Consider the following 26,263-nt stretch of genomic DNA (forward strand, 5'->3'; position numbering starts at 1 on the left):
CCTTAGGCTTTGATCTTCATGTCGTCATTGGCTACAGGTATAGTGCCAGAAGACTGGAGGATAGCAAATGTTGTCCCCTTGTTCAAGAAGGGGAATAGAGACCATCCTGGGAATTATAGACCGGTGAGCCTTACTTCTGTTGCGGGCAAAGTTTTGGAAAGAATTATAAAAGATAGGATTTGTAATCATCTAGAGAGAAATAAATTGATTAGGGATAGTCAACACGGTTTTGTGAAGGATAGGTCATGCCTCACAAACCTTATCGAGTTCTTTGAGAAGGTGACCAAAGAGGTGGATAAGGGTAAGGCAGTTGACGTGGTGTATATGGATTTTAGCAAAGCGTTTGATAAGATTCCCCATGGTAGGCTACTGCAGAAAACGCAGATGCATGGGATTAAGGGTGATTTAGCAGATTGGATCAGGAATTGGCTAGCTGATAGAAGACAGAGGGTGGTGGTTGATGGGAAATATTCAACCTAGAGTTCAGTTACAAGTGGTGTGCCTCAGGGATCTGTTTTGGGACCACTGCTGTTTGTCATTTTTATAAATGACCCATTTGAGGGTGTAGAAGGATGGATTAGTAAATTTGCTGACGACATCAAAGTCGGAGGAGTTGTAGACAGTGAGGATGGATGTTACAGTTTGCAGAGGGACATAGATAAGCTGCAGAGCTGGGTTGAGAGGTGGCAGATGGAGTTTAATACGGAAAAGTGTGAGGTGATTCGCTTTGGTAAGAGTAACAGGAGTACAGAATATAGGGCTAATGGAAGGATTCTTGGTAGTGTTGACGAGCAGAGAGATCTCGGTGTACATGTGCATAGCTCCCTGAAAGTTGGCACCCAGGTTGATAAAGTTGTTAGAAAGGCATATGGTGTGTCAGCTTTTATTGGCAGAGGGATTGAATTTCGGAGCCGTGAGATCATGTTGCAACTGTACAAAACTCTGGTGCGGCCGCACTTGGAGTATTGCGTTCAGTTCTGGTCGTGGCATTATAAGAAAGATGTGGAAACACTGGAAAGGGTGCAGAGGAGGTTTACCAGGATGTTGCCTGCTATGGTGGGAAGGTCTTATGAGGAAAGGCTGGGTACTTGAAGTTATTTTCGTTAGAGAGAAGGTTAAGAGGTGACCTAATTGAGGCATACAAGATGATCAGAGGGTTAGATAGGGTGGACAGTGAGAGCCTTTTTCCTCGGATGGTGATGGCTAACGTGAGGGGACATAGCTTTAAATTGAGGGGTGATAATTATAGGACGGATGTCAGAGGTCGGTTCTTTACTCAGAGGGTAGTAAGGGCATGGAATGCCCTGCCTGCAGCAGTTGTGGACTCACCAACTTTAAGCGTGTTCAAATGGTCAGTGGATAGGCATATGGATAACACTGGAATAGTTTAGATTAGAGGGTCATTAGACTTGTTCCACTGGTCGGCGCAACATCGAGGGCTGAAGGGCCTGTACTGCGCTGTAATGTTCTGTGTTCTAATCTATCCTTATAACTGAAATTTCTCATCCCTGGAGCACATTTTATAAAGCTCCTCTCCAATATGTTCATATTCTGCTTATACCGTGGTGCCCAGAACTCTACTCAATACTCCAGCTGTAGTCTAACTGGTATCTTGTCAAAGTTCAAAATAACCTCTTTGTTCCTGTGCTATGTCCCTATTAATAAAGCCCAGGATACTGTATGCTTCATTAACTGCTCTCTCTCTCTCTGTTCATTAATTGTTGTCCTGCTACCTTCAATAATCTATGAACATTTATGCTCTTGAACTGCTTTAAGAATTCTGTATGTAAATATATTTTTTCTATTGTCTCAAATTTTATCTTGGATTTCCAAACTGTCCTTCACCCAAACTCTCTCCTCTCCCTCTGTTAGTTTTCGCCATTTCTCCCTGCTCTGGTCATAGTTGCTCGTGCACCCTAATGCCTGTATGCTGTAAAGCTGTCACTACAGCCTAGTTAAACAATTAGCCAGCATACTGGTCCCAGCATAGTTCTGGTGTAGACCATCTAGCAGTCATTACCTTTGTGGTTCTGCTTTTTAAATATAGGCCCTCACTATTCATACACTTCTCAGCAGAACTTCTTTGGGGTGTGTGCGTGTGCGTGCTTGTGCGTGTGCGTGCTTGTGCATGCTCGGGCATGTGTGGTGTGCGCGCGAGGAGTACAAAGAACAGTTCAGCACAGGATCAGGTCTTTCGGCCCTCCAAACCTGCGCCAATCATGATGCTGCCTAAACTAAACCCGTAGTTTAGGTCCATTTCCATTTCCATCCATTCATGTATTCATCTAGATGCCCCTTAAATGCTGTTATCGTACCTGCTCCCACACCTCCTCGAGCAGTGAGTTCCAGACATTCACTACCCACTGTGTAAAAAACTTGCCTTGCACATCTCCACTAAGCTTTTCCCAATGCACCTTAAACCTATGTCCCCTAGTACTTGACTTTTCTACCCTAGGAAAGAGCACCTGATTATTCACTCTATGCATGCCATTCATAATCTTGTAAACTTCTATCACGTCATCTCCGTCGTTCCAGTGAGAACAAACTGAATTCATCCAACCTCTCCTCATAGCTAATACCCTCCAGACCAGGCAACATCCTGGTAAACCTCTTCTGTACCCTCTCCAAAATATCCACATCCTTCTGGTATTGTAGCAATCAGAATTGTATACAATATTACAAATGATGCCTAAGGTTCTGTATAGCTGCAGTATGACCTGTCAATTTTTATACTCCAGGCCCCGATCGATGAAGACAAACAAGCCATATGCCTTCTTGATTACTATATCCACCTGCGTTGCCACTTTCAGTGATTGGTGGACATGTACACCCAGATCTCTTGGCCTGTCAATACTCCTAAGGGTTCTACCATTTACTGTATAATTCCTATATGCAATAGATTTTCCAAAATGCATTACCTCACGTTTGTCCAGATTAAATACCATCTGTCATTTCTCCATCCAAGTCTCCAACCATGTCTTGCTGTATCTTTGGATAATTCTCCTCACTATCCACAACTCCACCACTTTTGTGTCTGCAAACTTACTAATCAGACATTTTCTTCCAAATCACTTATATATAACATGAACAACAAAGGTCCCAGAACTGATCCCTGTGGAACATCGCTAGTCAGAGCCTTCTATTCAGAAAAGCACCCCTCTAATGCTATCCTCTGTCTTCTATGGCCAAGCCAGTTCTGTATCCATCTTGCCAGCTCTCCTCTGATCCCATGTGACTTCACCTTTCGTTCCAGTCTACCATGAGATATCTTGTCAAAGGCTTTACTGAAGTCCATGTATACAACATCCACTGGCTTTCCCTTAATATCATCTTCATCACTTCCTCAAAAAACTCGATCATGTTAGTGAGACACGACATCCCCTTCACAAAACCATGCTGTCTATTACTATTTTGTTTCCAAATGTGAATAAATCCTGTCCCTAAGAATCTTTCAAATAGTTTCCCTACCACTGACGTAAAGCTCACCGGCCTATAATTTCCCAGATTATTCCTGCTGCCCTTCTTAAACAACAGAACAACATTGGCCATTCTCCAGTCCTCTGGAACTTCACCTGTAGTCAATGAAGATACAAAGATTTCTGTCAAGACCCCAGCAATTTCTTCCCTTGCCTTCCTCAGTATTCTGGGATAGATCCCATCAGGTCCCGGGGACATATCTACTTTAATGTGTTTTAAGACACCCATCACCTCCTTTTTGATATCAACATGACCCAGAATATTTACACACACTAGCACAGGCTCCTCATCCGCTAAGTCTTTCTCTTTAGTGAATACCGAGGCAAAGTATTCATTTAATATCTCACCCATTTCCTCTGGTTCCATGCATAGATTCCCTCCACTATCCTTGAGTGGACTGGTATGGAAGGACTGGGTTATGAGGAAAGATTGGGCAAATTGCGCTGTTTTCCTTCGAAAGATGGAGAATGAGTGGAGATCTAATAGAGGTGTATAAGATTATGAAGGGTATAGATAGAGTAAACAGTAGTAAGCTTTTTCCTAGATTGGAAACAAATATTACGAGGGGCCACAGGCTTAGGGTGAGGGGGGCAAGGTATAATTCGGATGTTAGAGGGAGGTTTTTTACACAGAGGGTTGTGGGGGTACGGAATGCACTGCCAAGTAAGGTGGTGGAGGCAGGCACGCTGGAGTTGTCTAAGGGATACTTAGATAGGCACATGAGTGGAATAGGAATGGAGGGATATAGAAGACTGTTTTAAATAAGGATCAAGAGCCTTGGGACGTCCCTGGGAATCTATTGATTCCTATGGACCTTCCAACATATTTTCTGGCTCACTTGTTTTACTTTTGAGCTTCTGGGGATTCCCTTGAATGTTTGCATAAAATGTGCATGTTATTTAATCCACAGGTGCTTCGGTCCGCCTTGTTGTCCAACAAGGGGCATACACGCGGTGGGTCATGCGAGGGCTGCTCTTGGATGTTTCGAGAGTAGCCTAGTGCTTCATGTCGTTAGTGTACGCTTAAACTGGACCAGCTGATGGGCAACACGACAGCTCAGTGACTATCACTGTTTGCTGTGCAGATACATGGATTTGGGCCAGCGTCTGTGGGAGTTTGCGCATTCTTCCCATGCTTGCGTGAGTTTTCTCCGGGTGCTCTGGTTTCCTCCCACACACCAAAGATGTGCTCTTAGGCTGATTGGTGTGACAAATTGTCCCTAAATTAGTCTCCCCTCAATCTGGTTTCCAATGTGGAGTGCCATAAGCGCAGACAAGGGTCATGGGTGGAAGAGGGGACTCACAGTGTTGAAATGGCGGCGTGGGCTCGTTGGGCCGAAGGGCCTGTTTCCCATGCTGTGTTGTTCTTTGTTCTTTGGACCAACCCTTTCCCTGGTTACCCTCTTGTTCTTTACATATGTATAAAATGCCTTAGGATTTTCCTTACTCCTGTTTGCCAAGGACTTTTCATGACCCATTTTAGCCCTATTAACTCCTTCCTTAAGTTCCTTCCTGCATTCTTTATATTCTTCAAGAGTTTGGGAAACAGGTGATGGTGGTCAAAAAGTGAGAGGAAGAATTGGATGTTGGTCAAAGAAAGCCAACAGATTGTAGAGTTTGGGGAAGGGGTCTAACAAGTTGCTTGTTGGGCCAGAAGGAAGCACTCATTCTCCTCCTGTCTCAAAGCAGTGCAGTAAAGGCATGCATCTTATGAATTCAGTCGTTCTTACCACCTTTCAGCTGCTGGGGTTTCACTGAAGCATAGCTTGCACAACGTAAAAGTCAAACCATTGTCAAATTAAAGGCAGGCAGCCTTATTGTAATAATACAATATGAAAAATTGAAAAGCTGCTTTTCACAAGTGGACTGATCACTTACCCCTTAAGACCAGGAATGAACAGATAGTAGTCCTGGCAATATTCCCTCTAAGTTGCATGGATGTGTGACAAATCACACAAAGATCTTCGATAAAGATACATGTAATACGCTGTCGAATAATGTCAGAGCATGAAGAATGGGACAAGTAGCAAAATAGATAGCTATCCACTGAGGGAAGAGAATAGGGGTATACAGTAACTATTCAGAACTGCATAGAGTAACTATTCAGAACTGCAGAAAGTGAATGGATCACATGGATCAGTGCTGGGACTGCGGTTGCTTACAATTTATGTTAATAATTTTGACTCGGAGAGAAACACAATTTCTAAATTTGCAGAAGATGCCAAATTATTGTCGGGGCAGGATAGTCAATAATGAGGAAGAATGCAACAAATTACAAGATGTTAATGAAGATACAAAATGGACATATAATTGACAAATTAATTTTAATATAGATCAGCGAGGTATTACATTTTGGTATCTTCTGCAATTCTGAACAGTTACTCTTTACCCCTACTCTCTCCTATCAGTATTTCAGCCAGAAAACTATCCATTCTGATACTTGTCCCAACTCTTCATTAGGCTATTACGTGGAAACATTTCAAAACCCTTTTGTATGCTACACTTACTCTAGTATGCTTGTCTGTCATCTGTTAGCTCTTCAAAAAGTCAGTGAGGTAAATCAAGCAAGGCTTTCTCTTTTGAAATATGTGCTGACTATTCATTATTATATTTTTGGTTTCCATATGTGTTTATATTTTTTTCTTTAGTAGGAATTCCATTTTCTTTTCACGTTAAGTTGACTTGTCTATCATTCCCTGGATACGTTCTATTTCTCTTCATAAATATAAGTAGAATGTCAGCTATTTGTCAGTCTTCTGGAACTGCACCTTTTTCAAATGAATTACCAAATGTGTAATAGTGCCTTTTGGTTCTCAGAGTCATACAGGTTTACAACATGGAAACATGCCCTTCAGCCCAACTTGTCCATGCCGCCCTTTTTTTAAAAACCCTTAAGCTAATCCCAATTGCCCGCATCCCTCTATATCCATCATATCCATGTAACTAGCTTAATGCTTTTTAAAAGATAAAGTTGTACCTTTACTACTACCTCTGGCAGCTTGTTCCAGACACTCACCATCCTCTGTATGAAAAAACTGCCCCTCTGGACACTTCTGTATCTCTCCCCTCTCACCTTAAACCTATGCCCTCTAGTTTTAGATTCCCCTGCCTTTGGGAAAAGATACTGACTATCTACCTTGTCTGTGTCCCTCATTATTTTACAGACCTCTATAGGTCACCCCTCAGCCTACTAAGCTCCAGAGAAAAAAGTCCCAGTCATTTCAGCCTCTCCTTATAACTCAATCCATCAAGTCCCAGTAGCATCCTAGTAAATCTTTTCTGCACTCTTTTTAGTTTAATAATTTCCTTTCTATAATAGAGTGACCAGAATTGCACACAGTATTCCAAGTGCGGCCTTACCAGTATCTTGTACAACTTCAACAAGACGTCCAAGCTCCTGTATTCAATGTTCTGACCGAAGAAACTAAGCATGCTGAATGCTTTCTGTCCACCTGTGACTCCACTTTCAAGGGGCTATGAACTTGTACCCCTAGATCTCATTGTTCTGTAACTCTCCCCAGTGCCCTACCATTAACTAAGTCCTGTCCTGGTTCAATCCACCAAAATGCATCACCTCGCATTTGTCTAAATTAAACGGTCTCATGCCTTTTAAAAGGCATGGATGTAATCCAACCAAATCAGAGGTTTTATCTTCCTAGAGTTTGATTTGTTAATTTAATTTTTCTCCTCTTCAATTGAAATTGTAATATAATTTTGAATTTCATCTTCCATCTCCTTGGTAAATACAGAAGCAAAATAATTACTCAATATTTCTGTTATTTCACTACGACTGCCTGAGACTCTATCCTGGCTGTTCTTTTGGTGCTATTCCCATTCAAACTTTCCTTTATTTGTGTGTGTAGATTACCTCACCATTTTGTTTTATGTTCCTTCGTAAATGAAGTTCATAGTTCCTGTTTACTTTCTTCCTAATTTCTCTATTATTTCTTGTCATGCTCTCCCCTGCTGCCCATATACAAATTATATACAAGCAAATTACTGCCAATGCTGGAATCTGAATCTGAAACAAAAACAGAAAATGCTGGAAAACCTCAGTAGGTCTGACAGCATCTGTGGAGAGAGGACAGAGCTATTGTTTTGAGTCTGGATGACCCATCAATTGAAGAGCTCTTATCAAACCCTTGATTTTTCCTTCATACCTTCATTCATCCAAGGTGGCAGGATTTTGGTGCTGATAGTGACAGGAATGGAGGCAGGAAGATGGAGAATTTCCTGGTGCAGTGCCAAACCTTAGCTATTTTATTTGAAGCAGCAAATAATTTGTTACCTCAATTAAAAAAATCAGTTAAGTACATTAATCAACTGGAATTTTCCAGTCTGGCTGTGGGCTTCCTATAGTGTCTGGAGCCCAGCAGTTGTTTGGAAGTGGCCTGCTGGCACTAGACCAGTGGTAGGGTCAGTCCTCCAGCATCACTGAGGCTCGCTGCATCCATCATACCATGCTGCTCTCAGCGGCCAGTCACCCTGTGGAATGAATGGGGGGGAGAGTGGCAATGGAGGTGGGATCAGGATATAGATAAGTCATGATCAAAACGAACAGTGGAGCAGGCTTGAAGGGCCAAATGGTCTACTTCTGCTTCTATTTTCTATGTTTCGTACGTTTCAATGTTTCCTTTCCTCAATGCTGATCCAGAGACTGAGGCCATTACTTCACTTTTATAAGAAACAGTGAGAGTGCGCATCAAGATCAAGGTGCCATCTCTCTCTTCTGTTTACATGCAACTCCTGCTGCTGTTCCTTCAGTGCTGGAGGCCATGTTGTTAGTCCAACTTCGAGAGCTCACCCATTTTTCTTAATTTGATGGTGAATGCAAGCACTGCCAAATAATTGGCTAATCCAATAAACATCGCTGTTGGGTAGCTGTTCCTTTCACAGTGTGGGTGTCAGGAGTATTTGATTCCAGCTTCAGAGATCCTGATCCCAATTGAAAACCTACCAATGGACCAGAAGTTTACCGTCCCGCCTGCCACGGGAATCGGAGAGCAAGTGCGGGGTGGACCATGGAAAGTTCCATTGAGCTCGGGTGGGATTTTACAGTTTCGGAATGAGCGAAACTGTAAAATCTCGCTCCATGGTGTCTCATTTGTGTTTTCTTTGTTCATGTTTCTTAAGCAGAATTTGTGTTTTCTCTGTTCATGTTTCTTAAGCAGAATTTGTGTTTTCTCGTCTTTGTTACACTGTTTTAAAAGCTTCCCATTGCTATTCTACATCATTGGTTACCAATATTGTTGTCTGTTTTATTTTCATCCAAGTGAAAAGGGCAGCACGGTAGCACAGTGGTTAGCACCGCTACTTCATAGCTCCAGGGACCTGGGTTCAATTCCTGGCTTGGGTCACTGTCTGTGTGGAGTTTGCACATTCTCCTTGTGTCTGCGTAGGTTTCCTCTGGGTGCTCTGGTTTCCTCCCACAGTCCAAAGATGTGCAGGTTAGGTTGATTGGCCATGCTAATAAAATTGCCCCTTAGTGTCCTGAGACGCGGAGGTTAGAAAGATTAGGGGGTAAAATATGTAGGGATATGGGGGTAGGGCCTGGGTGGGATTGTGGTCAGTGCAGACTCGATGGGCCAAATGGCCTCTTTCTGTACTGTAGGATTTCTATGATTCTTAAGTCTCCATCAAGCTTCTTTCCTCAATTCTTATTCTCTCGTTCCTTAACTCTCAAAAATTAGCGTGCCTCTACTGATCTCTTAGTTATCTAGGTTGCTTCCTGGTGCTAGGGCTATTTACACTTGATCTTATCTAGATGTCTGCTATTCTTATTACTGGGTTTAAGGAGGCATCTCATTACCCTCTTTGAATGTTGGCTATAGCTGTCACCAGATCAGATGCAAGGTAGATTATGTATTATCATTCCCTTTATTAATTCTGGGTCCTGCTGTTACCAGCCAAATTCATTACATTACTACATTATCTTAAATCATACTGGTCACTACAACCTAGATATTTATCTACTTTTCAATAACCATTACTAGATGCAGCAATAAATCCTTCCTTGAAGGGATTCTTACATATTGAGTTAGAATGGAGTCCTATGCAAATTATGTGCACCATTGCCTTATTCCATTTACACAGCTCTGCTGGATAATGAATTCCAGGCTGATTGAAATTCCCCTAAAATTATCCTTTCTTTTTAAACTTATTTTCCTAATTTGGTTGCACATTTCTTGCTCTACCACCCTTTCACTAGTAGATGTTTTATACTCCACTCCTATTAATAGGTTTGATTTTTTATCTTTTTTTCTTCACATGCTATCTATTTTAGTCTTACTAATAGCTGTGCCACTTATTTCTTCTGTTATTGTTATTTCCATTAAATCATTTCAATTTTTCTTTTCTGAAGTTGCATGTCCTGCAATGTTTAGATCCCAGGTTTAACTTTTCTGCGGCCGTATCTCAGTAATCTTTACTGTATCTGCTTCCTCACAATATATCACTGTCTTGGATTTTCCTACTTTATTGCAGATATTGTATGCATTGTTGTAAATAGTTTAACTCATTCGTAATGGCAGTTCCTTCTACTTTATTTTTAACCTTTTTTTGATTCCTGTTCTATAACTATTATTTCCCTGGTAATTTTTGTTGAGCCTTCTGTTGATTGATAAGAGATCTTAGATGCATCACAATTAAACGTTTGCAACCTTTAGGCTAATGGTTGCCTGGAGTGAAAAAGGCAATGCTGATAAGAAATGTAAGTCGATTGATGTAAAACAAATTAAGAGATAACATTGTTTCCATACAAATTATCAGTCAGGCCTCCATCTGGAGCAGACCGTGCCAATCTGGTTACCTAACTAAAATTGTACTATTGCTTTCAAGGGAGCACAAAGACATGAAACCAGAATCATTGTGGCAACAGAATCAAATTGAGAAAGGTCAAAGAAATTGGGCTTATTTTCTTTGTAAAAAGAGTTCTGAATGACTTGAATGATACAGTCAAGATTATGAAAAGAATTAGCAAAATGAAACCCAGCAAATTGTTCAAAATTGTAAAAGGTTCAAATATTGGTGACACCGGTTAAAAGTAAGAAAGTTCAAAACGACTCCTGTTCACAAGTCAGGTTGTTGAGTGCTGAGTCTTCATTTTGGGTCCAAGGCGAACCATGGAAAAATACAATATCCTGGCTTTACCCAAGTTTATTTATTTAAAAAGTGGACCTTGCTGAACCAAATGATGGCTGCAACATGATTCACAAGTTGGCCAAAGTTTCCAGAAATTTCTAACAGCATTTACAGGACAAAAGTTCAACTGTCATCCTTGTGGAATCTCATTTTGAGGATATATTACAATCAAAGAGATCACAGGCCAGCAGACAAATTGTTTCGATAACAAAGGGACAGGCATTGAACCTTATTAAACCTGCAGAGGTGTTCAAAATCACCATCTATCTCCCAAGATAAACAATGGATTTTGACCAGAGGCACAAAAACTGCTTTCAACTCGTTAGCCTGCAACTGTCTAATTAATGGGCCACATCAAATGACTGAGAGTCTGGCCTTTGCAAAGTTTTAATGTTCCAGACTCACAACTGAGTCTGCTATTTAAACTCAAGCCTGCATCAAGACTATATTCCTTCCATTGCCTGTTGAATAGACTCCTTTGTCTGTCAAATATCTACCTAACTCATAAAATTAGGATGCCAACCTAATTTTGCTGTATCACCATCAACTTTAAAGGAATTCTGCAACGTTCTCTTTCAGCTAGCTAAACTGTTGCTCCTCCGTGAAAGAACCCTCACTGGACTTTTATTTTCTGCATTCTGGCAATCAAGTGAAATGAAAACCATATCTACCTATGGTGCGTTTTTAAAATTTACTCATAGGTGCAAAAACTCTTCTTTCTTCTCACTGTGTGTGTGTGTGTGTGTGTGTGTGTGTGTGTGTGTGTGTGTGTGTGTGTGTGTATGAAGTTGCAACCATTCCCCAGATTTGAATGTGTGAATAAACTTTACTTCTGAATTAAGTAAGTTTGAAAGAAAATAAAGGCATTCAGTTTTGTCCACGAATTGTGGCAATTTGAGCTTAAGTGAGCTACACGTGGAAATACATTGTGTGAAATTTTCTGTCCTCCAGAAGTCAAGGAAGAAGATGGGAGGGCCTGAAAATTAGGTTGATGTCTGGACCAATACCCAACACCTTCTTACCTTCTCTTGAAGTGTCGGGTTTTCCTTCCTTTAAGGAAGGGAGTCTGTTTTTCTTACCTGGTCTGGCCTACATGCAACCCCAAAGCCCACAGCAATGTGATTTACTCACAACTGCCCTTGGGCAACTAGGGATGGTGAATAAATTCTGGCCAGCCAGCAACGCCCATGTCCCATGAATGAATTGAAAAAAACTTGTGATTGGAAAGGTTCATGGTCAATTTTCTCGACTTGCTTTTACTCAAAGCCTTCAATGGGACAGAGGGTGGCCACTGACATCCACCTCCTGCCTTGCTGCTCACCCTCATGGCCCCCTCCACCCTGTGAGACCCACATATGGGATGGGGTGGGTGGATAAGAGAAGTCTGATTCCATTTCTCACCACTATACAGTTGACTCATTACTAACATTTTACTGAATATTTAAGGAACTATCTCACTGGAGTAATCAGACATATCCATCAAATGTCAAGGAAACTGCATTTCAATCACTGCTGAAACTTTAAAAACATTTTCACCAAGGTGAACAGTTAATCAATTTTGATAAGTGCATATTTTGAAATTAATGTTGATACGACAGAATTCAATATGCAATTACATACTGCCACAGAATCTATTGAATAATTACTATTTAAAACAAAGCAGAACACTATATCCAACTCATTACCTTATTTCAGCAGTGTACTATATATCAATTCAAAATCTATTTGGAAGCAGATTAACATGCTGCTTGATTGCATGGCTGGAACTGACAGATTATTGGACAAAGGTTAACTAATTGTGACACTGCCATAGTTCAGTATTAAGAACATAAGAACATAAGAAATAGGAGCAGGAGTAGGCCATCTAGCCCTTCGAGCCTGCCCCGCCATTCAATAAGATCATGGCTGATCTGTTGTGGCTCAGTTCCACTTTCCCGCCCTCTCCCCATAACCCTTAATCCCCTCTCTTATCAAGAACCCATCAACCCGCTTCTTAAAAATATTTAGCGAGGCAGCCTCCACCACTTCAACGGGCAGAGAATTCCAGAGATTCACCACCCTCTGAGTGAAGAAGTTCCTCCTCAACTCCGTTCTAAACCGCCTCCCCTTTATCTTGAGGCTGTGCCCCCTAGTCCTACTGTCATTTCCAACTCCTAGGGACAGGAGTAGGCCCTTTAGCCCTTGAAGCTTTCTCTGTCATTTAATAAGATCATATTTGTTCGGTTGCAACCTCAACTCCACTTTTCTGTTTGCCCCCAATAACCATTGACTCCTTTGTCTGTCAAATATCTACCTAACTCATAAATTCAATGATGCAACCTCCACTGCTTTCTAGGGAACAGAATTCCAGAGTAACAACCCTCCAGAAGAAAAAAAATCCCAACCTTATTCTGTCCCACAGTTCTAGTCTGCCCCACAAGAAAAATAATCTTCCCAGCATCTACCCTGTTAAAGTCTATCAGGATCTTTTTAATTAGATTACCTCCTATTCCTCTCAAGTCCAATAGATATACGTCCAACCTATTCAACATTTTTTCATAAGAACTTGATCTCAAGAATCAGTCGAGTGAACCTTCTCTGAACTGCTTTGAATGTAATTATATTATCTTTGAAGAGGAGTCCAAAATCATACACAGCATTCCAGATGTAGTCTCATCAAAGTCCTGTACAGATGCAGTAAAAATTCCCCATTTTTATATTCCATTCCCCTTGCAATAAATGGCAACACTCAATTTGTCTTCCTTATCACTTGCTGTATTTGCATACTAAAACTTTGTAATTCATGCACAAATTTCAATTCTTGTGAGTATTGAATAACAGAGGCCTTGTAGTGTTCTCTTCAATTTAGTCAGATTCACAACTGAAAATTAATTTGAAATAATTGAGGGTGAGTAAACCACAATGATGTCTTAAACTCTTAAGACTTTAATGCCAAGTGTTATCCTCTGAAAGTAACACAGTATTCTAAAGAAATGGAATCCTCTCCCTAAAAGGCTAATGTTCATTTGCAATTTTAAAAAAATGACTCACAACATACACAAGCTTCAGCTAACTTTTGTAACTATCGTAAAGCCTCACTGACCATCAAAAATGTTGCTTTCTCAACTGGATTTAGTGAAGCACACAAGGGTGCAGCATTTTCACATACAAATGCTAGGCAATCTGTTAGCTTTTTAAAAATTAATGATGAAATAGCTTTTAGCAATATAGTTTTGTTCTACAGCAAGACTGAAATTCCTTTGGAATCTCATTGGAAGAGAAGGCATAACAGGCATAAATTACTGTAAAAAAAAAGAGTAAATGAACAAAAATTTGACTCTGAAGTATGAAGAGAAAGTACCCAACCATTTTCCTTTTTTCCTAATCTCCATTTTTAAAACACTTATAAACGATTGCGATAGTTCACTTACCAGCAAAGAAATCTGTCCTTCTTTGACTATATTTAAAATGCTTTTAATCTTTTTTGCTTCATCACTGGTCTCTCCAGGTCGTCCCATACTAATTCCATTTTTATTGCTATTTCCTTCTTCTAGCTTGCTTTCTTTTGGGTTTTGCAGAGACAATGTCCTTGGTCGAGAGTTTGGCACTGTACCGCCAACCTTGTGTCCATGTGAATTAACAAACAAACTTGAAGTTCTGCTGGTCAAATTTTTACCCTCTACTTCAGCATTCTGTATTGTATCACAGCCATTTGTTGATTGGGAGTTCTCTACGCTGCCAGGTACATGTCTATGATGGTTTGTGACAACTGCTTTAGCTTTTTTTAACTCCAAGCTATTTACTGGTGACAGAATACAAAACTGTGTCAAGTTGGTTGGCGAGTTCCCATGTTTCACTGCTGAACAGATCCTGCTGCCATCATCTCTCATTTCCATGCCTGACTGATTCTCTGAGACAACCTTTGTTAAAGGACTACATCTCTGAGAAGGAAAGTGGTTTAATTTAATATAAGGCACATCCAAAATTTCATCCATATCCAAATCATAGTGCTCAAGTTCACCAAGCAAAGTGCTGCTGCCAGTGTCTTTGATCTTAAAACACTGTCCATTGTTGTGACACAAAGTCTGACGATCACTTGGATTTTCAGCATCATCTTGCTTTTTGTAGTCATCTTTGAGTTCATGCTGTTCAATATCTCTATCACTTTCAGTGGTTTCTGGTTGGTGCTTTAGAGGTGAAACTCTTTTCACAGGTCTGAATTTGCTATACACATCTGTGGTGCCTTTGGCTTTTATTCCACTGGTAATTGATGATGATGTACCTCCAGAAGGCCAGTTTGAACTAGAAACTTAACATGTGATCAAAATCATTAGTAAGCAAAAGAGTTCAGAAATGTTTTTTGGAATAATCCATTTTCACAAAGATTAAGCTCTCCCAGTGTTTTGTGTACAAAAGCCACTGCCTTTAACAACACTAAAAAAGATAAGTCTCTGCCAATATAAACCAAAGTTTCAATTTACATATATGAAATACTTAATATATTACATGTGTGAAATACTTAGGAAGCCACATAACACTTCCTGGCTCATCAGGCTGGTAGTGTCCTGAGCAATCTCAGCAAAAATTATATTTCTAATTGAATCAAAAGATTTAGTTAAGTTTATAACTGGATCATCTATTTTGTTAAACATTTGCGTCTCAACTGATAAAAAATATGATCTTCGGAAATGAGATCCAATTGAAACTACATATAAGCGTACAAAAGAAACAGGAAATCAAATAAAATATTGGAGTAAAACATAGAAAAAATAGATAGGTTTTTGGTGTCACTCTGTGAGCTGTAAGAGGTCCAACCTAGTCTTTTGTGTGGATCGATGACTTTTTATTAAGTAATTCTGCTCTAGCAACCCACTGCTGAGGTAATGGTGTGGTTAATGATTAGTAAATAAGCACTCTATTTTTGAACTTACGTGGAGTGCGTTTTCCACAAAATGTTTTCCTGGAGTTATGCTAAAATTATACAAGTTTTGTTGCTATAATTAACACCTGAAAAAAATAGTTTGTGTCTAAAATATAACTTTTTGCATGCACTTTAATGGATGTAGCATGAACAAATTAGCGCAAACAAAATATTTCAACAGATTTCTCCCATATGAATAAGAGATGGCACGGTGGCAGTGATCAGCATTGCTGCCTCATAGTGCCAGTGAGCAGGGTTTGATTCCCAGCTTGGATCACTGTCTGTATGGAGCTTGCACATTATGTGTCTGTGTGGGTTTCCTCCATGCGCTCCGGTTTCCTCCCACAGTTCAAAGATGTGCAGGTTAGATGGATTGGCCATGCTAAATTGTCCCTTACTGTCAGGGGAAGTAGCTAGGGTAAATGTAGGGGGTTATGGGGATTGGGTCTCAGTGGGATTGAGGTTGGTGCAGACTCGATGGGCAGAATGGCTACCTCTTGCAAAGTAGGATTCTATGAGAGGAATAACCATAATTCTAAGTCCTAATTGACTTGGCAAATATATCTATTTAAAAATGCAAAATACAGTATTGTATCTGAATTTTGTATTGGATGCAAGAATGAATGAATTGTCTTTTTAAACTTTTTATCAGCAGTTTTTAACTTAAAGCCAAATCTAAATACGGTCATAATGTATCAATGGACACTTGCCTACTGAACAAAATTTATCAGGTTATGGACAATAAATTGTCTAAATGTGTGCTTTAATATACCTCATAAACTATGCATCATTTCTTTTATAATGGAAAAATAACTTGCAGCTTACCAAACACATTGAAAAGTTATAGCTTACTAACAAATAAGTAACGTAGTAACTTTATACAAGGAATCCATTGTGGTTTTTAGATCTACAGTTCACAAGAACTATGGTTCATAGGGCTGTGCTTTTATGTTGGTTTTATTTACTTGTGAAATTCTTTCCTAGTGATATTGAAAAATGGATGCCAGATGTTTCCCAGCTGTTGTCTAATGACAGGAACCATTAAAGACCTTGATGCAGACAAATCCTGTCCAGGGTTTATGAAAACAATCCCTTGCAAAGGCAGGTCTAGACCTTTAAAAGCTGCCAACATTTTGAACTTTCTATTATGCTAGCATTGTTCTTTACCCTACCATATACAAACTGTTCAAAGAAAATCTTTGACATGTCTTCTGTAGTAAAATAGTTAAGAAACAATGGTCCACTACAAAACTGGCTCTTGAAAACTTATTTATTTATTCATTCAGCCATGGGATGTTTTGGCTAGCCAAAAAGTATTGCTCAGTCCTAGTTACCCTTAAAGTGGTGATGGTGAGCTGCCGTCTTGAAATGCCGCAGTCCACGTGCTGCGGTTTGACCCACAATGCCATTAGGGAGTGAACTCCAGGATTTTGGCCTAGTGACTAGAAAGGCTTTGATAACTAGACCAGGATTTATTGACCATTCTTAATTGTCCTTGAGAAGGTGGCAGTGAACTGTTGTCTTGAATTGCTACAGTCCACGTGGTGTAGGTACTTGGGATAGTGAGTGACATGAAGGCGAATTCCAGGTGGTGGTGTTCTCATGCATCTGCTGCTCTTGCCCTTCTAGGTGATAGCAGTCAAAGGTTTGGAACATGCTGTCTAGGGCACACTGGTGAGTTCCTACACTGCATCTTGTAGATGGTATACACTGTTGCTACTGCTACTAATATTTCCCAGATTAATAAGTGGGACAGATTTTATTTATTAAGATTGTATTTTATAGAAAAGTGGTTAGTCGTAGTCAAGAAATAGGACTAATATGACAACGTTAACCTGGTAAATTGGCTACATCACTTTCCTTCCATATTCTACTATTCATAATTGAGCATATAAACAATAGCTGAAAACACTAATATCCTTTTCCTTTTCACCTCAAGAGGTCTCAATCTCAGCTTCTGCATAACACTAGGACCAGGCTTTAATGGTCCTTCATGGGTGGGTTTGCAAGTTGTTGGGAGGGGGACGGCATAAAATACTGTGAGTGCTTTTCCCACTACCTACATGCCCATCAATCTAACCATGATTTAAGAGACAGTAGGCAAGTCCTCAGGCTGCCTTCCCACCCTGTGTCAATTGAGGCCTTTAAGTGGCCAATTAATAACAACTCAAAGGCCACTTCCCACCCAGTTGCAATTTTCGTGGCCAGAAGGTAGTGAGAGGTGGGAAGCTTGACAGGTGGAGCTTGGATGGGAATGAGGATGTGCCTCCTTCAAGGGTTCCCGTCTCCAAACACCTCCAAAGTGCTGTGTTTCTAGACTCATGGCACTACATAAATATCAGATTTTGAAGAGGAGTAATTCTATGAATTCAAAATTTCTTAAACTTCTCATTCTGCACAATCAAGATTTTGCAACTGTTGGATTACTATTTTTAAATCTTCCATGCAAAGTAGTTTGTTAGATTTGTCATCAAGCCCTTGAAAGTTTAACCTTAAAAAAGGCATATTTGAGATCAAACTCCATTTAAAGATAATTATTACTTTTCTGTATTAATCTACTACATCAGTGGTGGCAACCTCTAGCCCAGGAGTCACATACAATCCATCTGGGATCTGAGAACAGCCCGAGACGTTTTGCTGACTGTTGCCCATGCGCAGGGTTGCCATATTCCACTGATTTCCGTCTGTGTGAGTCTTTCCTGCCAGTATGACTGAAGTGATACGCACGTAAAGCAAGGACAAAGTGAAGTGAGATGCATGCTGATTGCCCACAACATTGAGTGTGAGAGTTACATCCAAAGTGCAAATAATTCTTTTGTTATTATGATTTGAAGTTGACGATAATCCTATCAATATATAAATGATTAAGCATTTTTGATAATTTGTTATTAAATATTCAGCGTCTATTAAATGTATTTAATCGTATTTAACCCTATTTAAGGGATCATAATTAATGAATAAACTTGATTTCAATTCTGTGGCTCACTGTGATGAAGGAAGGCCACTCACTAGCCTAAGTTGCCCATTACTGGTCTACATTTTACATGCAATTTTATACCTAACTTTTTTATGTGTAACTAAAACCAATTAAAAGACTGGCTTCCAATAATTCTTCTATTTTAATTGATTAGCCATTGTCAGCTAACCGAAGTATTGTAGAAAAGAACACCAATAATACCACATTAATTTGCATTGGACAGGTGTGTCATTGCACAAATGTCGTGAAGTACGTGAATTAAAAAATAATCATTAAACCACTTTATTTTATCACGAGAAAAGGCCACTCAAGTATCTGATCCCAATATAACTTCACAGAAGCTCTAAATGTCTTCCAAAATGCCATCCAATGTGGATAATGTTGATCATTGAGAATGTGCATCATTGATGATGTCCTACCAGAAGTTTCAACAACACAGTTTTGCAACTAAAGCTGGGATTTTCCAGCCTACCCGCAGTGGGTTTTCCGATGACGGAAGCGGCTTGCCATTGGTTGTTAGCTTTATAAGTCAATGGCCATTTCTGTTGATTACTGGCTACACTATTGGAAGATCCCACTGGTGGGAAGGGCAGAAAAATCCACTCTAAGAGGTTCTACAAATGAGTTAAGGTAATCTGAGTGGAAAACTTAACTGGCAAAATAAATTTCTTTATTAATACAATACTTTGCATTTTCCCTCACTTATTTTAAGATGATGCACCACAGCCTAGTCAATAATGAGTTAGAAAAGCTACTTACATAGATATTACTGGTTACAGTTGTGTGACCTTCCTGGTGATTTTAGTATCATCCAACCAGAAAAGATGGAAATTTATTTTAGTAGCACAATTATTAAACCAAGTTAAGTGAGTGCATTAGAAAAGATAGCATCTTGAATAAACATATATACTAAAAGGAATAATAGATAGTCAAAAGGGAGGGCAACTAAAGATCTTTAAGAAAATCTTCTGGTTGAGACAGAGGACAGGTTTTTTTTCATTTACTGGATGCGGGCATCGCTGCCTAGGTCAGCATTTATTGCCCATCCCGAGGTGCTCTTCAGAAGGAGATGGTGAGCTGCCTTCTTGAACTGCTGCAGTCCTTGAGGTGTAGGTATATCCTCAGTGCTGTTAGGCAGGGATCAAGGATTTTAACCCAGTGACATTGAAGGAAAAGTGATACATTTCATGTCAGGATAGTGAGCGACTTGGATGGAACCTTCAGATGGTGGTGTTCTTAGGCATCTGCTGCCCTTCCTCCTAGATGGTGTTGGTCATGGGGATAATAAATTTTGGGGTAATAAGGACTTTGCATCTACCTTCATAAAGGAGGAGGATGCTGCCAATATAACTGTAAATGAGGAGACAGAGTAGAAAATTGGAAAAATGAATAAATACAGATAAAGAAGGTACTTATAAAGTCAGCAGCTCTCAAGGTAGAAAGAACATCCAGTCCAGAAGGGGTCTGGGTGCAGAGGGAAGCAAGAGAAGAAATAGCAATGGCTGTCAATACAATCTTCCATATCTTCTTAGATATGGGAATGGTGCAGAGAATTGGAGGCTTACAAACTTCCAATCATGTACAAAATTCTATTGGCAATATCACTAGTTGTGCTGGCATTTTCTAATGGGACACCAATTCAAAATTGGCCTTCATTTCCCAGTTCTACTATGAGCTCCTGTTAGTGACTGGAGGGTTAAATCTGGTATCTGTAGGTCTGATATCCCAATGTCAGTGTGGGGAATCTTTTGAAGACAATAATCTGGTACATAATTAATTAGCATTTGAAAGAAATGAAATCTAGCAGATTTGTAAAAGTCAAATTATATCTGACAAACTTGATTGAGTCTTCATTGAAGTCATGGGGAAGATTGATGAGGATACTGTGGTTGATGTGTGTGTGAACTTTCAAAAGAGATTTGAAAAATGCCACATAATAGACCTCGTTAGCGAGATCGAATCTTCTGGTATTCAAGGGTCAGTGGCAGTTTATCTACAAAATTGGCTCTGAGACAGAAAGCAGAAAGTAGTGATAAACTGTTGTTTTTCAGGTGGAGGGAGCTATACAGTGATATTCCACAGTAGTTGATGCCAATGCTGCAAATCTTTTTGATAGACATTAATTAATTGAATGTGGGGAATAAAAGATATAATTTCAAAGTAAAGATACATGAGAAATGAGATTTGATGGATGCAAATGTTTTTGAAGGGAGAATGAGAAGCAAAATAATTTCCTCTACTTAAAATAGCCACGCTTGCAAAAATGCGAATTGCCTGCTATATGCAATTGCTGGTATAATGTTTGACAGACTTTTATGGTGAGCATTACTGTCATATACTAAAGAGCCATGAAATTAAAACTGATATACATATAACAAAATGAGAAATGCAAAAGATAAAACATTTCTGTAGGAGTGCATAGCTGACCAATCTTGGAGGTTCTGTATTTCATGCATGTTAGGAAAATTGTCATTTTTATCTGTATATGTAGCTCATCTGCTTTAATGCTGATTGAAAGAACTATTAACATGATCATTGAGCAACTAACAATCCTGTTCAAATTTGACCTGACATCACAATAGTAGCTCGTGTCCAGTGAGCTGACTCTTGCCTGGTTGAGTAAACTAGTGAGCAAGCACGACTACTCTGAACAAATGGAATATTTGAAATTGATGTTAATGTTGTTTTTGAAGGATATAAGTGATTGTCAATTTTAAATATGGATACTTTTATGGTGGGAACTGTAAAAAACAAAATGATATAACTTAAAAACAGTGAAGGAACAGAAAGACATAATATTTCACATACTCAAATCCCTGAAGCAGGCAGGAGAAGTTATCAGTACAAAAGCAAGAAGGTTATGCTAAAGCTTTATGCTGGAGCTTTTGTGTCCAATTCTTGGCATCACGCCTTAGGAATCAAATCAAGGTTTTGTAATGGGCCAAACTGGATCGACCAGAATGGCATCAGGGATGGGGGACCTCTGGCTATTTGACAAAATAAAGCAAGCTGTGACTGACTTCATTTTTGTTTGAGCAGAGGGGGGCTAAGAGAGGAGTTTGACATTATGAACTGCTTTGATAGAGTTGAAACTGTTTCTACTGGAGGGAAGGTGGGTAACCAAAGAATACAGGCCAATGATCGTTGGTAAAAGAACCAGGAAGAGATGAGTTTTCAATGCAGTGAGATTTTATGGTCTGGAATCCTGTGTCCAAAATAGTGGTGGATGCAACTTTTTTTAAAAAATTCTTTGATGGAATATGTATGCTGCTAGCTAAGCCAGCATTTAGTGCTCATCCTTAATTCCCATTGAGAAGGTGGTGGTGACCTGCCTTTTAGAACTGCCGCGGTAGTAGGCACTCCCACAGTATTGTTGGAAAGTGAATTGCAAAATTTTGAGCCAGTAACAGTGAAGGAACAGTGATATGCTTCCAAGTCAGGATGGTGTGTGGTTTAGAAGTAAATTTGCCTGGATGTTGGTATTCCCATGAATCTGCTCCCTATGTCCTTCTAGGTGGTAGAGGTCACAGGTTTGGAAGATGCTGTCAAAGGAATCTTGGTGAGTTGCTGCAGTGAATCTGTTGATGGTTGACACTACTGCCACTGTATGCCAGTGGTGGAGAGGTTGAATATTGAAAGTGGCGGATGGAGTGCCAATCAAATGGCTTCTTTGTCTTGGATGACGTTGAGACTCTTGAGTGTTGTTGGAAGTGCACTCATCCAGCTATATGGAGAGTTTTCCATCACGTTCCTGACTTGTGCCTTGGAGATGGTGGACAAGCTTTGGGGAGTGAGGAAATAAGTTGCTCAGTGCAAGATTCCCAGCCTCTGTCCTTCCCTTGTAGCCACTGTATTTATACAGCTTGTCCAGTTCAGTTTCTGATTAATAAGAAGCCTCAGGATGTCGATGGTGAGAGATCCAGCAACGTCATTGAATGTCATGGGGAGGTAGCGGAATTCCCTCTTGTTTGAGATGATTAGTGTGTGGTACTTGTATGCCGTGAATGTAATTTGCCATTTATCAACCCAAGCCCAAATGATTGAATTCTCCTACACATGGGTACAATCGGCTTCAGTAGCCGAGGAGCTGTGAAGGGAACAAAACACTGCAAATATTAGCCAACATGATACTTCTGACCTTATGACAGAGGGAAGGTCATTGATGAAGTAACTGGACTTGGTTTGGCTGAGGACACCACACAGAGGAACTCCTGTAGCAATGTCCTAGGACTGAGATGATTTATCTCCAACAACCACAATCAAATTCAGTTTTAACTTTGAAAAGGAAAACAATTGTAGAACTATGCAGAAGGAGATGAGCTGACAAGAGACCTCTTCCAAGGAGAGATGGCCTCCCTACTTTTGTGATATGATTCTATGATTCAAATCAACTATTAGCATTGCATGCTGCAATGCAGTTTGGCAGCACAGTCTACAATGATCTTAGAGAATTCGCTAAGATCATTGTGGACTAGGCCTTTTTCTATTCAACACTGCTAATGGTTAGGTGGATTGGCCATGCTGAAATTGCCCATTAGTGTTCCAAGATGTGTAGGTTAAATGAATTAACCATGGGAAATGTGTGACGTTATGGGGCTAGTGTGGGGAAGAGGGCCTGGGTAAGATACTCTGTCAGGAAGTTGATGCAGACCTGATGGTCTGAATAGCCTCTTCTGCACTGTAGGGATTCTTTGGGGCAATCCTACCTTCTCGTCCCACCAGAGGTTGGCAGACCAAGCTGGTAAGATCACATGACAGGCAAAAAAATCAGGTTGCACCTGATTTCTCACCTTGCTTGATATTACCAGCACTGGATATCCAATGAGATCAGCCTCATGACCAAAATGTGGAGGGGGGGGAGCTGGGAGGAGGGGGGAAAGATGGGCAATCAACTGGAACGGGAGGAGGAGTGACTGGCCGGTCCCTGTAGTATTGGCTTTTGGAGGCCAGCAATAGTTCTGGCGGAGAAGGCGGTGTGGATAGTGACAGATCTCTCTGTTCTATGCAATGTGCAATCTGCCATGAATTGCTGGCTTTCAGAGAGCTTAGGCCTCATCCCCTCCCCCTACTGATGGGAAACAGGTTTAACAATATTTAAAGATTATTTATTAGTCATAAGTAAACTTACATCAACACTGCAATGATGTTACGGTGACAATTCGCCAGTTGCCACCCTCCGACACCTGTTCTGTACAGAGAGAATTTAACATGGCCAATCCACCTAACCTGCACATCTTTGGACTGTGGGAGGAAACTGGAGCACCTGGAGGAAACCCATGCAGACATGGGGGAACGTTCAGTTTAAGAAGGCAGGTCACAGAGTCACTTAAGCCGGGAATTGAACCTGGGTCCTTGGCGCTGTGAGGTAACAGTGCTAGCCACTGTGACACCATGCCAACCTATATTTTTTGCTCAGCGTGTGGTAAGATTGAATTTTTAACTCGCCCAAAATAATTGGTGCAATTATCACCCATTTTCACATTCTTTTGGCACTTTGAACTTTTTTGATAGGATCACCCCCTATAATTCTATGCATTTCCAACCATTCAATACATAATCGAAGTTACATGTGAAAGCAGAAGCTCTCTCCTTTAGCATTCAAAAGCCTGATTTTCAAGCAACAGCAGCAATCAGGCAAAAGCAACTAGGAATATAGAGAGAAGACCAAAAAAGGTGATGTCAAGAGCAGTGATTTGATTTGGGAAAGGATAGCACCACTATTTACAATGCAAAGAGAGAGACAGATAATATTAAAGTTAGGAAGTGGTAAAAAAAACAGCGCCTAAAAGGGATGAGGAGAACTGAGTGACAGGGAAGAGAACAGGAGTACTTGCGTAACAGAAAACGTGACAGTTAAACTGAGGGAACTCAGGTGGGGTGCAAGGAGGTGGACAGTGTTCAAATTACACATTGGCAATAGGCAAATTTGCTCCAGAAAGTCTCCCAAAAAGGCTGAGACAAATTCAAACATTGAGCAACTAATGAAAAAAAGGTAAACCCCTCCCCCTATTCTGTACTAGTGAGAGACAGAAGCCACGAGGAGCTGGTCCTCCAATGGCAGAGGAAATAGGGTGAAGAGCATCAGTGTGGAATGGGAGATGTGACAGAGGATGATGAGTTGGATGAGAGACTGTACCTGTGAACTAGGTTGAAGGAATTAGAGTAACTGTGTTACGAGAGGAGTAGTGGTATGGGGAAAACATATTGATCATAGAAAAGTGACTTTTGAGGCAACTGGTAACTTTTCGTATGTTAGTTGAAAATACAATTTTCCTTTCTTTTTTAAAAATTTATTTAAAAGCTCATTGACCTGTTAAATGCTTTGGATGCAAAAAGGGTGCACAAGCATGCAATACATCAAGCAGACATAGGCAAGCACATCCCCTGCCAAAATTACATCATCCATCATTTTGGTAAAGGCTGAAGTATACATGTCTAGGGCCCAAGCCTGAAACAATCATTAAGCTTTTTTCCTACGGGGGGTGTTTATGGGGTAGTGTGTTGCAGAGGCAAGGATCTAATCGCTCCTTCAGGATCCCTTCTTGATGATGGCTGTCTCGAACGCAGCCAGCAGGAGGCCTGCTGCATTCAGGATAATCAAGCCTACTCACAATCTTAAAAGGACCATTCGAGGCTGTCACTGAAAAAGTAACTTCATTTTTTAAAAATGATTGTGGAACGAGGCAGAGTGCTCTTTTAGGTTCCACAGCAGCCATGAAGACCATTGCTGATCTCTTACAAATAACTCCTCCGCTCCAGAGACCAGCGAAGAATTAGACCAAAATTTAAATTCCATTCCAACGCAGGAGGTAGCATCCTTAGCTCACTGGAATGATGTAAATGAGGCCCTAGATTGTGTGCGCCTCAGGTCTAAACTGTGCCAAGTTTGTACCAGCAGGCTAGCACTGTTTTCAATCCCTTTGGCTCTTATTTTCTGTTGTCTTTGTAATCACTCAGCAGGACAGATGGATGTCTTGTGAGAATTTTAAATGCAAATATTTACGTTTGGAGTAATATATAGGATTAACATATTTTACCTAATTAATTTTTAATTTCAATCAACTACATATACACAACACAAACTAGGCAAAGCCAAAAATACATAAAATGAATATATGGAATACCTATTCGGCCTTCATTTTGCAAATCAGATCTCTTGTATAGTTCAGGAAGAGCTTTTGCTGAAGAGTTTCCAAACTAGAGAGACATAAAATGAGGAGAAAAATTAGAGAAACACATATTGTATGCATCAACTATTTTCCCCAGCTGCAAGAGTAAATAGTCCCTGCACACTGTAAGCTGAGTTTGAAGCCAGATATCCAGAATGTAGAATCTGCTTTTACAGGTTTCATTTCAAGATCAAAAGGCAGAAATGTTCTGCAGTAAATCATATCTCAACATCACTGAAAGTAAAAATATTAAACAAAACCTTTCAACATTTTGTATAATTTACCAAGAATGAGATACTTCAGGAGCAGCAGTCAAATTATCTGAATGCTGAACCAGCAATGCCTTTCCAAGTGAACTGTCAAAAATGCTTGAAGCATTGTCCACCACATTTAAGAGTGTTTGTCAAACTTCCAACTATGTACAAAATTCACCTGACTTGCCTCAAGTTAATCATGACTCTGAAATCTGTGCTCAGCATGCTCAAAACTCCCACGTTTGAATCCTTCTCAATCAAGTTTTCACCCATCACATCTGTGGAACAGTCTTTAAGGTTATAAATTATATCGTACATGTGTCCGTCTCACCCTCATCAACCTTCTT

At 40.2% G+C, this 26,263-nt stretch overlaps 1 protein-coding gene across 3 annotated transcripts in view; it reads right to left on the reverse strand.

Moving 5' to 3' along the window:
* sncaip (synuclein, alpha interacting protein) overlaps positions 1 to 26,263 on the reverse strand; it is a 164,002-nt gene that overhangs the window by 42,483 nt on the left and 95,256 nt on the right. For all 3 annotated transcript variants that reach the window (XM_080188959.1, XM_080188957.1, XM_080188958.1), the window contains 2 exons: positions 25,618 to 25,690; positions 14,027 to 14,904 (listed from right to left, as the gene is read on the reverse strand). In XM_080188959.1, the coding sequence (XP_080045085.1) occupies positions 14,027 to 14,904; positions 25,618 to 25,690 (951 nt within the window). The remainder of the gene's footprint in view (positions 1 to 14,026; positions 14,905 to 25,617; positions 25,691 to 26,263) is intronic.

This window comes from Carcharhinus amblyrhynchos, chromosome 5, assembly GCF_965287045.1.
Source record: "Carcharhinus amblyrhynchos chromosome 5, sCarAmb.v2.hapA, whole genome shotgun sequence".
Classification (NCBI taxonomy): domain Eukaryota; kingdom Metazoa; phylum Chordata; class Chondrichthyes; order Carcharhiniformes; family Carcharhinidae; genus Carcharhinus; species Carcharhinus amblyrhynchos.